This window comes from Scardinius erythrophthalmus, assembly GCF_964197995.2.
Source record: "Scardinius erythrophthalmus genome assembly, chromosome: 23".
Taxonomy (NCBI): Eukaryota; Metazoa; Chordata; class Actinopteri; order Cypriniformes; family Leuciscidae; genus Scardinius; species Scardinius erythrophthalmus.
The window spans coordinates 17,537,784-17,552,435 of record NC_138243.1 but is presented as its reverse complement, the minus strand read 5'-3'; the positions used below and the strand labels follow the sequence as shown (position 1 = coordinate 17,552,435).

The window sequence follows — 14,652 nt, the reverse complement described above, 5'->3', positions numbered from 1 at the left end:
TTGATGTGAAAGGTATGACCATGAGAGAGATCTTGTGTTCATCTTTACAAGTTCCCCAGTCATCCTATTGAGTTATTCATTAAGCTCATCGATCATCCACTTATTCAGATTATGACCATCTTCATAAAGCCAAGTGCAGCTAAATGATCAGTCCGTATAGTTGTTATATGATTAGCAAACAACAGCTGCGACTTTGAGGTTAAGTCTATTTGTACAATTTCTCTCTCATATTTGCAAAATTTCATAGCATCGATGTAAACATATGCAATAAACCTAGAAGCACTTGTTTTTGCTGGCCAGTAAATCACTTATGATAACGTCAAAATTCAGAGAACTTTATCCATGACGCTACTAATTGTAATACCAATGCTCTTGAACTCACCACTGTATAGGCCTACATGTACATTACAACAGTCGTGTTAAGTATTTGAGTAGGCTAAATGTCATTAGTTACTTTAGTATCTTTTTGGCTACTTTGAGTATCAAAGATAGTAGCAACTTTTACTCTCTTGACTACATTTTTGAATAGGTATATGTACTCTTAACTCCAGTACATTTGTGATGTGTAATGCAATTACTCGTTACATTTTGCATGGCTTTTTGGAGTAGCATCTACCTGCAATATACCGGAGACTGCATTTTCAGGACCCTAGTCTTTTCTAGGACCCTAGGTTATTAGTGACAACTCCACCTACCGAATTAGAGGACCAGCGACTGCATGTTTTTCTAGAAGATGCTGGACAACTATTGAGTGTGAGCATCAAATTTGAATCCATTTTTATTTGTTTGAAGGATATCGGTTTACTTAGGGATAAGTCACCCCAAAATTACAATTCTGTCATCGTTTACTCACCCTCAAGTTGTTCTAAACCTGTATACATTTCTCTCTTCTGCTGAACACAAAAGAAGATATTTTGAAGAATGTCAGTAACCAAGCAGTTGATGGACCCCATTGACTTCCATAGATTTTTTTTTTCATACTATGGACCTCAATGAAAAGTCCATTTATCCATTTATCCAATTATCCATTTAACTGAGATTTGAGTGTTTGCTGACGTTAAGAGGCTGTTCTGTCGACCTTGATTCATTGTGATTTTGAGGTGTTCAGTTTTATTTCGGCTTAGAAAAATAAACGTGATTGCTCTCCTCACATATCAACTGTTTCTTGTATTTCACTGGCATGTCTCTTATACTTTAGTTGTTGAGGACTAGTGCGTATGTCAGTGCAAGTTGCTTTCAGTTAAGACAACTCAAACAACCATTTTAGTCTAGGGCTAGGCTTTAAACCTTGTCTGTAAAACCGGGCATAAGACTTTTACTCAAGTAGTATTGGAATTTGTGACTTGTAAGCTTGTAACGAGTAATGGAGGCATTTTCAGGTACAAGGCTAACATCTTTCTAACAGCGCTGAAACCATGATGTCGTATCTGAGTTAAGGCCCTTGCACACTGAGTCCGAAATTCGCGTCCGAGATTTTCGCACGTTAAAAAATAAATACGACCTCACGTTATGTCAGTCACGCTTGCACACTGCCTCCGAAACTTTCGTCCGTCATAAAAAAAAAAAACGAATCAGGTTCGATTTTCAGCGTTTTTCGCATCTGTAGCAAGCATTTTGAATGGTGTTTTGACAATTCAGAGCCACCGAATCACGAATGCGAAAAAACGAATACGATAATTTCGGACTCGGTGTGCAAGGGCCTTTAGGCTTACAAAACACATGAAATTTTTACACCATTAATATAACTTAAAGGGGTCATATAATGTCATTTTTGTACAAGCTAATATGATTCCTTAGGGTCTAAATTAAAAGTTCGTAATATACTTTAATTAAAAATTCTCATTAGTATTGTAAGAAAACACAAATTTTACCTGGTCAAAAACAGCTCTGTTTTCAGCACGCCTTTTGAGTGCATGTGTCTTTAAATGATAATGAGCTTTGCTCACCCCGCCCCTCTGTTCTGTGAGTACATAATTTGTAACACAATTTAAAGGGGGGGGTACAATGGTGGTTCATGTATTCAGAGTTGTTTACAGTGTTAAAGAGATGGATTCTCATGCTAAACATGGGCAAAGTTTAAAAAATATATTTTGGACGAATAACGGAGAATTTGTGTGCCAAAAATCTTACTTCCGGGTTGGTACAAGTTTCGGCAGTTTTTTTTCCGATCGTGGATCTAATGACGTAGATGAGAGTGGAACTCCTTATATGAGCATTTCTCTCGGAAAAGCGCGCCCGCGCACACGTCGACCAGAGGAGAGCGAGACCGCGCACATCAACGCGCTTCAACAGGAAATCATCGGCAGCCAGTGCTGCATAGGATTTGTTCAAGAATGTCTCCAAAAAAGTGTTTTTGGATGTGAGGGAAAGCTTACCGTGTTCAGCTTTCCAAAGAACCCAGTGTTACAGGAACAGACAGTGGATGCAGTTTGTTTTTCCGGGGCAGCAACGGAGTGTAGGAAGTGCGGTTATGTGTTCTGGTCATTTCAGTGACGAATGTTTTATTAACAAGGCCCAGGTCGACGCTGGATTTGCAAATCGTTTGCTATTAAAACGTGGAGCGGTCCCAGTGATAAAAGACCCCAGTCATGTAAGTACAACTGGATCAGATTTCTGTCTTTTGCTGGAAATCATGCACTACCGCTAGACTCTATAGCTCCGCCTCCAGGAGCTCGGCGAGAATCGGAAAGCTATTGAGAGTGAGGAGTCACGTGCCGACTTGGGTTGATTTGGGCGGGGTCTGAGCCTGTCGGCCATGATGGAAGGAGACGCTATCGGTTGCCAGGGGCAACGCCTTCAGAACTACACAGAAGCGCGACTAAACATTCCAGAGCTCTTTCATTTTTGCGCATTTATTAGGCTATTATTATTAGGCTATTTATTATTTCAGCGGGACACAGACTGATCTACGAATACGAAAAAGAAAAGGAAGAAAGTAAAGCAATGCAAAAAGATAAGGCGAAAGAAAAGGGACCTTACAGGAACAAGCTCACACCAAGCGCAAAACAGCGGTATTTAGAGAAGATAACATGAGATATAATTTGTCTTGTGTTGACCTAACGGGTGATCTTTGGTCTTGAATCTTGTTCCCTGGCCAAACTGAGGGCTAAGTGAAATTTCATAACTTTATATTTAGGCTATTTAACTTTACCGTTGTTGTAATGTTAGACTAGAGCGCTGACTTTGTATGTTTGACTGAATCGTTTGCTTTATTTCTTATTGTATAGCTTCTTGTACTTTTTACTTATAGGCTACTTTTATAATGACTATTATTGATAAAACTGAAATTCAACAAAAAGAGACAGGGTTTAGTTTTGTATTTTTATTTTATTTTATTACAGTCATGATCAGAGTACAAATGCACATAATATATTGCCTGAACCATATTAATAAGTTTAATATTTTTAAAATTTAAACGAAAAGAACAATTTAAATATAACAATTTTTAAAAAAAGTTTTGTTATAAATATGCTAACGTTACGTGTAGTGAATATAATAAATATGCGTTGCCTGAACCACATTTGTGTAATGTTTAAGATTTCTTTAAATGAAAACGAAAAGAGGCAGTGTAGTGTTTTATAACATATTTCGTTTTATTGTTGCCTAAAATGTACATACAGAGATAACCGGAGTAGCAGAGCGAGCTGAGTGACGCGCGTCCTCGGGAGTCATTCTCCTGAGCTGGACTTGGCATTTAAGTCCAAACTTTGCGTACTTGCTATTGAGAAATGCCTAATGTCGGCGCTTGGCTTCTTGTGACAAACACTGGAGCAGTTTTTACTTCCAGGCATGGTAAAACAGTGCGGAATTGCGAAAACCTCCTCTACTACCGAGTTAACAACACACGTAAACAATGATGTTTTGCCGCTGGAATCCTGCCAACATGGCGGATCGGGGGAGGGGCTCTATACCGTGACGACAACTCCTCACTCTCAATATTTTCCTTTTATAAATATAATAAAACTAAACACTTTTTGGAGATATTAAAGATGCACTACTACTCAATAGGTACTCAAGATTAACATGAGATTAGGTGAAACTGTACATGTTATGTACCCTTTAACACAATAACCATAAAGCGTTGTTTATTATAAACATGGGATTATGAATTATATTTATTGAGAACATCATACATAGAAAACATGTAATGTACCCTGCGTGTAAAAATAGCCGCATTCATCGTGAAGCGTGCAGCAAGCAATTTGCAAAGATTAATATAAAGATTAATATAAAGGTTAATAAAACGTTACACTCACTCACTTCTTCTGGAGGTGCAGCAGGAACACGAATAGTAGGTACCGATCCTTTTTCAGGAGCAGCTTCTTAGCAAAACCAGCTTTATACTGACCCTCTTTGTAAAGCAGTCTGGTGAAATGATTCGCACAAACATGAAAGCATTGATGTTGATCGCGGGGAATTCCCTTCGAAAACAAACTCAGCCATTGCGTCTTCAGCTGTATGGATTTAGGAACATCAAAATGACTGCTGTGTTTGTTATTACCATTACACCCAAGAACACCACAACTGCTAGACGTCATTCTACTCAGTGCTCCAGCTGCAAATGAACGCGCCGGTTGGCGCGGGCTATGATTGACAGCTCGCTCACGAGGGCGGGTCTGTGTTGAAACGCTGCTGTCAATCAACCATTGTGGGAGGGGCGTCGATTTTGTGACGTCACAAAATCGAACAGCTTGATTCAGGAGAGGGGGAAACATATAAGATTAAAAAAAAAAAAAACTGGATGGATTTTTATCATTTTATGATGGTTGCGTACTGGCTCTGCCAACACACATTTCAGTACAATCAACTTGTAAAAGTGCATGTACCATTATAAGACCCCTTTAATATAACTTATTTTGCTAAACTGGAAACATTGGTGTTCTATTGTAATTCAAAACAATATAAAGTAAAATTAATTTTTTTTCTATAGCATGTTTAAAAGGTACAGTTAAATTAACAAGAGACTTTTATCTAAAAACAAAGCATATTTTTGAGGTTAAAGCCTGCATACCGATTACATTTACTAATTCTAAGCTACATAATGCCACTAGATGTCGCTGTTTTATGAAAAAAAGACATAGCAAATACAAATGACATGAGCAGTTTTGTCAGAATCTCAACTTTATTTATTTTTTCTCAGATGATACAAAGGTAAAATATGTATTTTTTGAATGTTAGTCTACTGTAAGGAGAATGTGTAAGTAAAGAGAGCGACAAAAGCTACGCATTTTAATTTTTCCAGTATTGGTTTTTATGACAATTACAAAAAAAATACAATTAGTATTTCAAATCACAAGGAAGCAATCTAAAAGATACAGAAACCCATAGTACTGAAGTTCAGCAGCCACGATTACAAGCTGTTACAGATTTAAAAGTTATCAACACAAAGCTTCATTTGATACAATGAAACAAGTCGTTCTGAAACACAGTCATATGTCTCAAACAACACACACACACACACACACACACACACACACACACACACACACACACACACACACACACACACACACACACACACACACACACACACACACACACACACACACACACACACACACACACACACACACACACACACACACACACACACACACACACACCCACACACCTCTTTTCATTATTATCCATCTGTCATCCTGTCTCACAATCTTTCCTGAGACAAATGGGCCTTTGGAAAGAGAGAGGATAAGTTTTCCCATCAAAGCCTCTAGGTAAACGTAAAATTTCTCACAGGAAATATCAAACTCCCCTCATAAAGAAGCCAGAACCAACATAACAGAAGCCTTTGTCAATACTTCAACATATTTATGTGGGATTTCTGTATAAATTCAAATGAATGCTGATATTTTTTTTCTGAATTAATCTCTCTTTTTGTCTCCACGGTGAGCAGGCGCTTACAGTTTCTTGGAGCAGTCAGAGCAGTAAATGTCTCCATCGCGAGCTACAAAGCGCTTGTCTGCCAGGTTAAGAGAGCACTTCTTACAGTTAAAGCAGTAATCGTGCCAAGAGCCGCCCTCGTAGTTCACTACGTTCGTAGCCTTGCCAAATCCTGTGGGATGATTTATTTGTCACTTTAGTTCAAGTCAAATACACAACGTTCAAGAAGAATGCATAACGTCGAGAATTGTGTGTCTGTGTGTGGATTCAAACCTGTAATGGGATTCTGGCAGCTGCTGCATTTCTTCGCCACGGTGCTTTTGTAGCAGTCCACACAGTAGACCTTTTCCTCGTGGGAGGTGAAGCGGGTGCCAGCCAAAGGCTTTCGGCAGGAGGAGCACACAAAGCACTCCGAATGCCACGGCTGGTCCTGGTAATTCACACCTCCTGTGGTAATGGGCTGGAGGACAAAACATGTGGAAGCAATAAAAGAACATGTTTTGTGTTTACAGAATATTAAGAAATCAACCCCTTTAAAAGTGATCCTTAAAAATTCTACTAAATCTTTCACCTTCTTGCAGCAAGCGCATTGTTTGGCAAATTTCTTCTCGTGGCAAGGGCTGCAGTAGATGTTGTTGTTCTTTGAAATGAAACTTTTAGAGCCGATTGGCTTTTGACACTGATAGCAGGTGAAACACTCATCATGCCAGGAGTTTCCTTTGTATTCCACATTCTCAGTGCCTGTATCAAACACATTAGAGAGAAAACGGAAAGTACAGTCGGTTACACATGAATATATTATACATACAAAGGAAATGAATTATTTTATGTTTTAGTTTATTTAATGGTTGTTTTATCTCATTTTATCTTTAAAGCAACGTGTGCTGAGGCCCTGTTTTTCAGTTTGTTTCAATAATAAATATTTGACAATGATTTATTGATTTATATACTACTGAATATAAAAATACATTTATATTATACCTGCCAGTATGGGCTTGTAGCAGCCATGGCAGCGAGGGGCATCCTCACGTGAGCTACACGTCCCACACAGGACCCTGTCATCCTTGGAGGTGAAAGACTCCTTGGCCAGGTTCTTATAGCACTTGGCACATCGGAAACAATCTGAGTGCCAGTACCGCCCTTTATGGTGAAGCTCCTACACAGAAAGGACTGAGACTGAGAGATGTACACACATATAATATAACATAATATAATAATATTTTGTGAAAGTAATATATTTATATATAAATATACATTATCGTTCAAAAGTTTGGGGTCAGTACGTTTTTTTTTCAGCAAGCATGCATTAATTAATCACAAAAAATCTGGAAAAAGTTTCCGAAAAAATATTAAGCAGCACAACTGTTTCCAACATTGAGAATAAGAAATGTTTCTCGAGCAGCAAATCAGCATATTAGAATGATTTCTGAAGGATCATGTGACACTGAAGACTGGAGTAATGATGCTGAAAATTCAGCTTTGCCATTACAGAAAAAAATTACACTAAAATAATACTAAAATAGAAAACATACAGATATACTAAAATAGAAATATTGTAATAATATTTCACAATGTTACTGATTTTACTGTATTTTCTTAAATCAAATAAATGCAGCCAAAAAAATTCAAACATCTTACCGACCCCAACGTTTTATAACGGTAGAGCATATTATTATATATATATATATATATATATATATATATATATATATATATTTTTTTTTTTTTTTAAACTTGAGAAAAACAAAAAATGTATGTGTATACAGTAGCCTATTTCTACTTTTATCTTGACTTCAAAGCCTAATTTATATAGATTACTGAAGTTGTAAAACTTTTTCTAAACTATTACATTAGTAGCCTATGATAAGTGCTCTTATCCGACATTGACAGATATGGGTCAGAGCTATAAAGCATATGTCAAGTTTAATGCCAAGGGCACAAAACACATCAGACCAAGATTTCAGCCTGGGTTTTTGTGGCCTTTTAACAACAGTACCACCCATGGAAAAAACACACACACACACACACACACACACACACACACACACACACACACACACACACACACACACACACACACACACACACACACACACACACACACACACACACACACACACACACACACAGATCATATCACGCGTTACCTTAGACTCGGTGCTGATTGGCCGTCGACACTCTGTGCAAGTGTTGGCGCAGAACTTGTCAAAGCATCGCACGCAAACTGGTTTCTCGTCTTTCCTCACGAACTTCTTTCCACTGAGGTCCTCGCGACAGTAAAAACAGCTGGAACGATCTGCCATAGTCCCCCAATAGACCCAGCTGTGAGAAATAATAACAGCGATTACCTCATCGTTATCATAAAATTTGGTCATAAAAATACATCATGATGAATAAATGTAGAAAAAAAGAAAGGAAAGATGAAAAAAAGTTTAACACGTCCCACACCCCCTCAATGTAACTAACAGTGTGCAGAGTTTCCTCAGGAAACTGAGGTAATTTATTGATAAGATAGTGTTTGTTCCGTTTTCCCTTAGGCGGAGGAGCCAAATTGCTTTGAGCTGTTATGTAACCATAGGCAACAGCACACAGCACATGTTTTTTATTGTCCTCAGTTCTTATCTTGATCTGATAGTGGGTTCAGTTCAGTTGTAAAGCAGGTTAGCAGACTGGCACACGGGCTGAAAGTAAGACAGATCCTTCTTTCAGTATGATAGGCCTACATCTCTTCAGTAATGATGATGAAGCAGGCACTCAATACACACATTCATACCTAAATCCAATGATCTCGTGAACCAGCCAAGGAAATACAATAAAAACTGAATTCGTTATGAGATATTCGATTATAAACGAATGCCTGGTTTGAATTACATATTGTTTCACTGGCCAAAACAAACGTCATTGAGAACTTTCCCATGTAGTCATTAAAAATGAGGGCAGAACACTTCCTGGGAATTTAATATTAACTTTTGTGCAAATGCTTCAAGCGAATATGTGCATGTTTTAGTGTGCGGGCACACATTTGATCGCTTTGGTTTATACGTGCTGAAGTATGTCTGGTATGCATGCGGTGAGATGAGGAATGCTAACAGTTCTTTAACAAAGTTTAAAGAGGGAACCTCTCATTCACTTTTACAGGCAGCTCACATATCTGGATAATTATTTAGCATGCATCAGATATGAATAACTTCTAGGTGGGTTGTCGGTCAAATAACTAAAGGCTGTGGCTGACATATTTTACTGATCTCTACTGAGTCCCAAAAGCGGAGGAAACAAATAACACGTTTACTTTCCTGTCTCCTTTGCAAATGTAAACTCTAACTAACATCCTTAATGGTTATGGAGCCAGAAAATCCCAAAGTTTCAAATTAAACTGGGCAAATTGTACTACACAGTCCATAAATATGTTTTGCTCAAGGTCTAACATCACTGCCAAAACCAGAATAAACTCTATGCCAATTTCTATCTCACTGACTTTTTCTAGCGTATCGTCCCCTGTACTGACCAGTGGTCCTGCTAACACATCTAAAACCAAATATCCCGTCCATGTCTGTTTTAGACTAGCAGAAGTATTTTTTAATGGACACAGGAGAAGTATCTGAACTGTAATGAGGCTTAAATATGTGGGATACTGTTACAGGACTTGGCAAAAGTGGTCTTGTTTTTCCAGAAAGTTCCAAGACTCCCGAAATCTGCTGTTCTTCATGATACCTTTTCCAGTTCTGTGTTTCCTGGTCAGTTAACTTTAACGACAGACCAGATAGACATTTGGAGATAACATTTTAGCTCAGTTTTAACAGCCACTCAGCAAAGCTCATACGGTTTCAAACGGGATTTATGGGAGAGTCAAGTAAGGACAGAAATGAGGAGGAGAACAATGTGAACCAGGGGCTGGATACACAAAACATTTTTAAAGATAACATTTCTCAACTTTTCTAGCTCAAGATTAAGAACATTTGTTTTTCTGAAAAGACTTAAAATATTCTTATCTTTATCTTTTTTAAATATTGTTATTTTTAGATTATTATAGATTATATTTTTCATTATTTTATTACAAAAATATGTATTTTTATTTATTCAATAAAAAATGAAAGTGAGACATTATTATTATGCGTCATCATTTTTAGTAACATTTTTATTATTTTTAAGAATTGGTTATCATTAAAAAGAACAACTTCCATTATTTTTCCTTCGGATTTTCATGAAACCCACCCCAGATTCAAACTCACATCGCCCACATAAGAACGCCAACGCACATGTGCTAACCACTAGGCCATAACTTAATTTACTTGTTAGAATTAATAGCAAACAGCTCAATTCAAACATATAATGAGCAAAGAAGGGAACCCGCTAAATGGGTCACAGATAAGTGTGAAAGGGGGCATTTTTACAGACGCTGATGTAATGGCGAACGGACAGACTCTTGTTTTAGTCAAATATTTAATGTGATCTCCAGGGAGATGGCAGACTGTTGAGACTGGAATCTGGTTTCAGGATGACCTCATGCACCAGCATCTGGAACACAGTCGGGCGAGCGTAGCAGCCAAAGCAAACGAGGGGAAGAATTGGAACAGTCACGCTGCTCGCGACCCATTGGTTGATGCGATATGAGGGAACTTGAGAGCCTGTGAGACTTCAGCTGAAGAGAAAAATAATGTGGTGGTGATACGGACCGTGTTTTTTCCTCCTTTATGCTGCTTTTGCATGCATTTAACGAGTTATTTTTCTTTGCAGGCCCACAACGGGGTGCGGTGCATATGATGAAGGCGACCGAATTAGAAGTTGGGCAATGACATCACCTGCTGGTTAGCTCAAAAATATCACTTTTACAGTAATTACTGCATTCGCAAACCACACACATGAACGCACTTGTGCATATGCTCTAACCCAAACAGAGAAACATATGTTGGATGAATTGGTTTTTAAATGCATTTTAAGGCACAAATTGTCCTGATTAGCAAATGTTGGTCATCTGAAATATGGTAATGGAATCAACCCTGTTTTACAGCTGGTATAATTGAGGGGGTCTTGGTAGAGTGTTATTGTGTTGGCATGATCTACTTGCTGAAGAATGTGGCAAACGCTTGGAAACAGGAAGCCAGTGAAGTGGCGGTAAGAAGAACAGGCGAGACGGCTGGCCAACTGTGTAACCCTAGTCCTCTTGATCTGCAGTCCTAAATACACTAAGAGGAAACTCAAACAAGACTACCGTCCCTCTATAGGGTTAATCCGGGGCCACATGTAAACCACCATATAATTACACTGATGCCTTCATAAATTCATTATAATTTATAATGTTTCTCTTAAAGGGACAATAGGCTATTTATTACATGGCGTGCTGGAATACTTCATTCTGATTGGCCAGTCAACAGATTTTGCAGTCGAAAGTACAATATAGTGCAACAGTCATGTTCGGGAAGTAAAAATCCTATTAATTTCCTATAAATTGATTTTTAACAATAAATTCTAAACCTTTAAAGATGGAACTACTGTGAGCTACGAGGTTGAAGGAAGCCATCTGTGCACATTATATCAACTTATTTTTGAAATATTCATGTTTAACAGTGGAACTCTGGGTAAAAACTACATTACCCATGATTCTGTAAAATCTCCACCAATCAGAGAATCAAAAGCAAATTTCTCTGAAAGAGCTCTTTAGTGCTCGTCCTCTCCCATGAAGCACAAGTCAATCTCGCTATTCTCTCAAAATACAGGACATAATCAACATCTTTAAATCAGTTGTTTTATATCTCTCCATTGTTTTTAATTCGATTGTCATTTGCAATGCTTCATGGGATTGTAGTTCTTTCCCCCACTCAAGCCGTTAAAGGGATAGTTCACCCAAAAATGAAAACTAACCCATGATTTACTCACCCTCAAGTCATCCTAGGTGAATATGACATTCTTCTTTCAGACGAATACAATCGGAGTTATATTAAAAAATGTCCCGGCGCTTCCAAGCTTTATAATGGCAGTGAATGGCCGTTTCTGTTTTGAAGTCCATAAAAGTGAATCTATCCATCATAAAAGTGCTCCACACTGCTCCGGGGGGTTAATAAGGCCTTCTGAAGCGAAGCGATGCGCTTGTGTAAGAAAAATATTCATACTTAAAACTTTGTTAAGTAAAATAACTAGCTTCCGGCCAAACGAACATACGGATTCCACTTACGCCTAATTGTTATTTTACGTTTCCAGAGAATAATAATAAAAGCTGTTTCTTATTAACTTTAAAATCAGCCCTATGGTGTAAATATCACCCTTTACACTCTACGCAAACAGTTTGTAATATTTGTTGTAGGCAGCGCTCACTGATATTTATCTGCCTTTATATGCATAGTCAAAGACCTACACAGAACTGAGGGATATGAAAAACCATGAGTATCAATCCGCTGAGTTCTTACCTAAATGTTTCGACATATGCTTTTAACAACAAGCAAAAATGGGGAGAAAATGAATCACTTTTCATCTGACTTTAAAGGGATAGTTCACCAAAAAAATAAATGAATTATTTACAGTACTCACCCTCAAGTTGTTCCAAACCTGTATGAATTTATTTCTTCTGCTGAACACAAAAGAAGATATTTTGAAGAATGTCGGTAATCAAACAGTTTTGACGGTAGCCATTGACTTCCATAGTTTCTTTTTTCCTACTATGGAGGTCAATGGGGTCCATCAACTGTTTGGTTACCGACATTCTTCAAAATATCTTCTTTTGTGTTCAGCAGAAGAAATAAATTCATACAGGTTTGGAACAACATGAGGGTGACAGAATTTAAATTTTTGGGTGAACTATCCCTTTAAGGGAATGTCAAATGCTTCACAGGTCCCCACTGTGTTCTTAGTGACAACACAAGATCATTTCACGGACGTTAAACTAGATCTGCATGGATCAGACATAAATGAGGAACAGAAAGATCTGTTGATGGTGATGTCAAATGTTTTTGATTATCATTGTGTACTCTTTAAGAAAACCCATTGTTATACAGTAATTGCAAAGGATTTATTACATTTTTTAGGAAGTTTGTTGCAACTGGCTCCTGATTCATAATCAGTCATGAGGCAGTGACTCAAACACATGAGATCGTCCATGCACCCTTGATACAATACAATACTTGTCTTGGGATGAATAGGGAGTTTGGCTCCAATTTTAAATGTATGTTATGTCAATACTTATTGTTATTAATTTATGGACTATTCATAAGGTATGCGACCAAACTTTAATATTAACTTTAATAAACTTTAATATTAATTAGTTACCTTAGTAATAACACACTTAATTCAGTGTCTGTAAAGACAAATCATTTCAGCCAGCAAAAAGTTTCAGAATGGGAAAATGGTATGATATGATTTTCCTGTGCATTTTACTTCTTCGGAATGTGCAAAAGATAATGATAGAATTATGGACATCAAAGACAGATATCAGATATTTATATCGCTCTCATGGGGTGAATTCCTTTCTGCAGACAATTTAGACAAACTGTCCAGCAGAGTCTCTCAGCCCATCAGTCCATACCTTAGACATGTGGTTAGATCTCTGGAGTGAAAATCTTTAATAAGAAACAGATTTCAAAGGCTGAAAGAACATGCAGAAAATCCCTGCAGCCAACGCCCCATTACTGTACTTACATTAGTGCACTTCATTTTCAGACTCACTGGAAGATCATAGGTTAATCAATAGGTTAATCAAAACACATGTAAGGGTAGGTTTTGTCTTGGACAGGTTAAATATTAAACAGTGAAACCATTTTGAAAATGTGAACTTTTTTCAAGAGTATAATGATGGATGTTTGTTATAAGTCTTGGTGGCAGGTGAAATAAATTCCTGTTGATCAACAACACTAAACTGATTAGAATATTTTTTGAAATCACGAAAATTATTTTTACATTAGGCCTATATATATTAAAAATATATATTTGATTATTTATTTAAATATGAAAACATTATTTTGCTAAAATTTCTGCCTCTATTATTTGATGTTTTTCTTAGCTTAGGTCTTTGCATGTAGGCAGAATAGCACGTTCTTGTGACTCTTGATTAAGAAAACGTTCTTGTAGTCCTATTAAGAAAACGTAAATTTTGCTGCTTTGTTATCCTCAGTTTTTAACCGTTGAGAAAGTTAAACTTACCTCTTTCTGTGCGACACGGTGCTCTAAAAGTGTCTTGTCCACTGCAGCCACAGTAAAAGTTTCAATGTGTTTTGCACTTGGTTCAGTTTTGCGTTGGAGGGTTGTCGAAGTCTTAGCTCATAAATATTAATTAGGCCATGCTAACGTTCATTGGTAGACGTCCAATGGCGAAATCTTTCTTCTTAATATTAATTAGGTAAAACTGGCGCTGCGCAATTACCGTCTAATGACGAAGATTTGGCTCATGAATATTAAGATATTTTACCATCGTAGGATTCGTAAATCACAGGGTGTGCGGGTTTTTATTTATTCGCTGCAAAAAACAATCAAATTAAGATCCAACAGTTTCATTCTATGAAAAAGGAGCCTTTTCCAGAATCAAAAATGGATTTAAAAGCCAATTTCTGAAATATATTCAAAACTCCATCAGGCAATATGTCTAGCAATTTCTAGAAAGCTACGTTTAGCAATATTTACCTGTTAAAGTACGAAATCGATGGCAGTATACCTTTTTAGTAAATTAATCAATAAAGATGACTGCACTCAAATAATTTTCAACACTGGCTTAAAAAGTACATAAATCCTAATTTATTAGAGGGTCAAAGGGTACGGAAACACTTTGAAATAAATCACTTTTTCACAAAT

The 14,652-nt window shown here is 37.3% G+C and overlaps 1 protein-coding gene across 1 annotated transcript; it reads right to left on the bottom strand.

Moving 5' to 3' along the window:
• Nucleotides 1-5,106: 5,106 nt before the first annotated feature.
• Nucleotides 5,107-14,093, bottom strand: fhl1b (four and a half LIM domains 1b). The gene is made up of 6 exons (XM_081353754.1): nt 14,008-14,093; nt 8,028-8,202; nt 6,862-7,036; nt 6,452-6,621; nt 6,154-6,340; nt 5,107-6,052 (listed from the first exon to the last, which is right to left on the bottom strand). The coding sequence occupies exons 2-6, from the start codon at nt 8,181-8,183 to the stop codon at nt 5,898-5,900; spliced, it is 843 nt and encodes a 280-aa protein (XP_081209880.1). The 5' UTR covers nt 8,184-8,202; nt 14,008-14,093; the 3' UTR covers nt 5,107-5,897.
• Nucleotides 14,094-14,652: the final 559 nt, after the last annotated feature.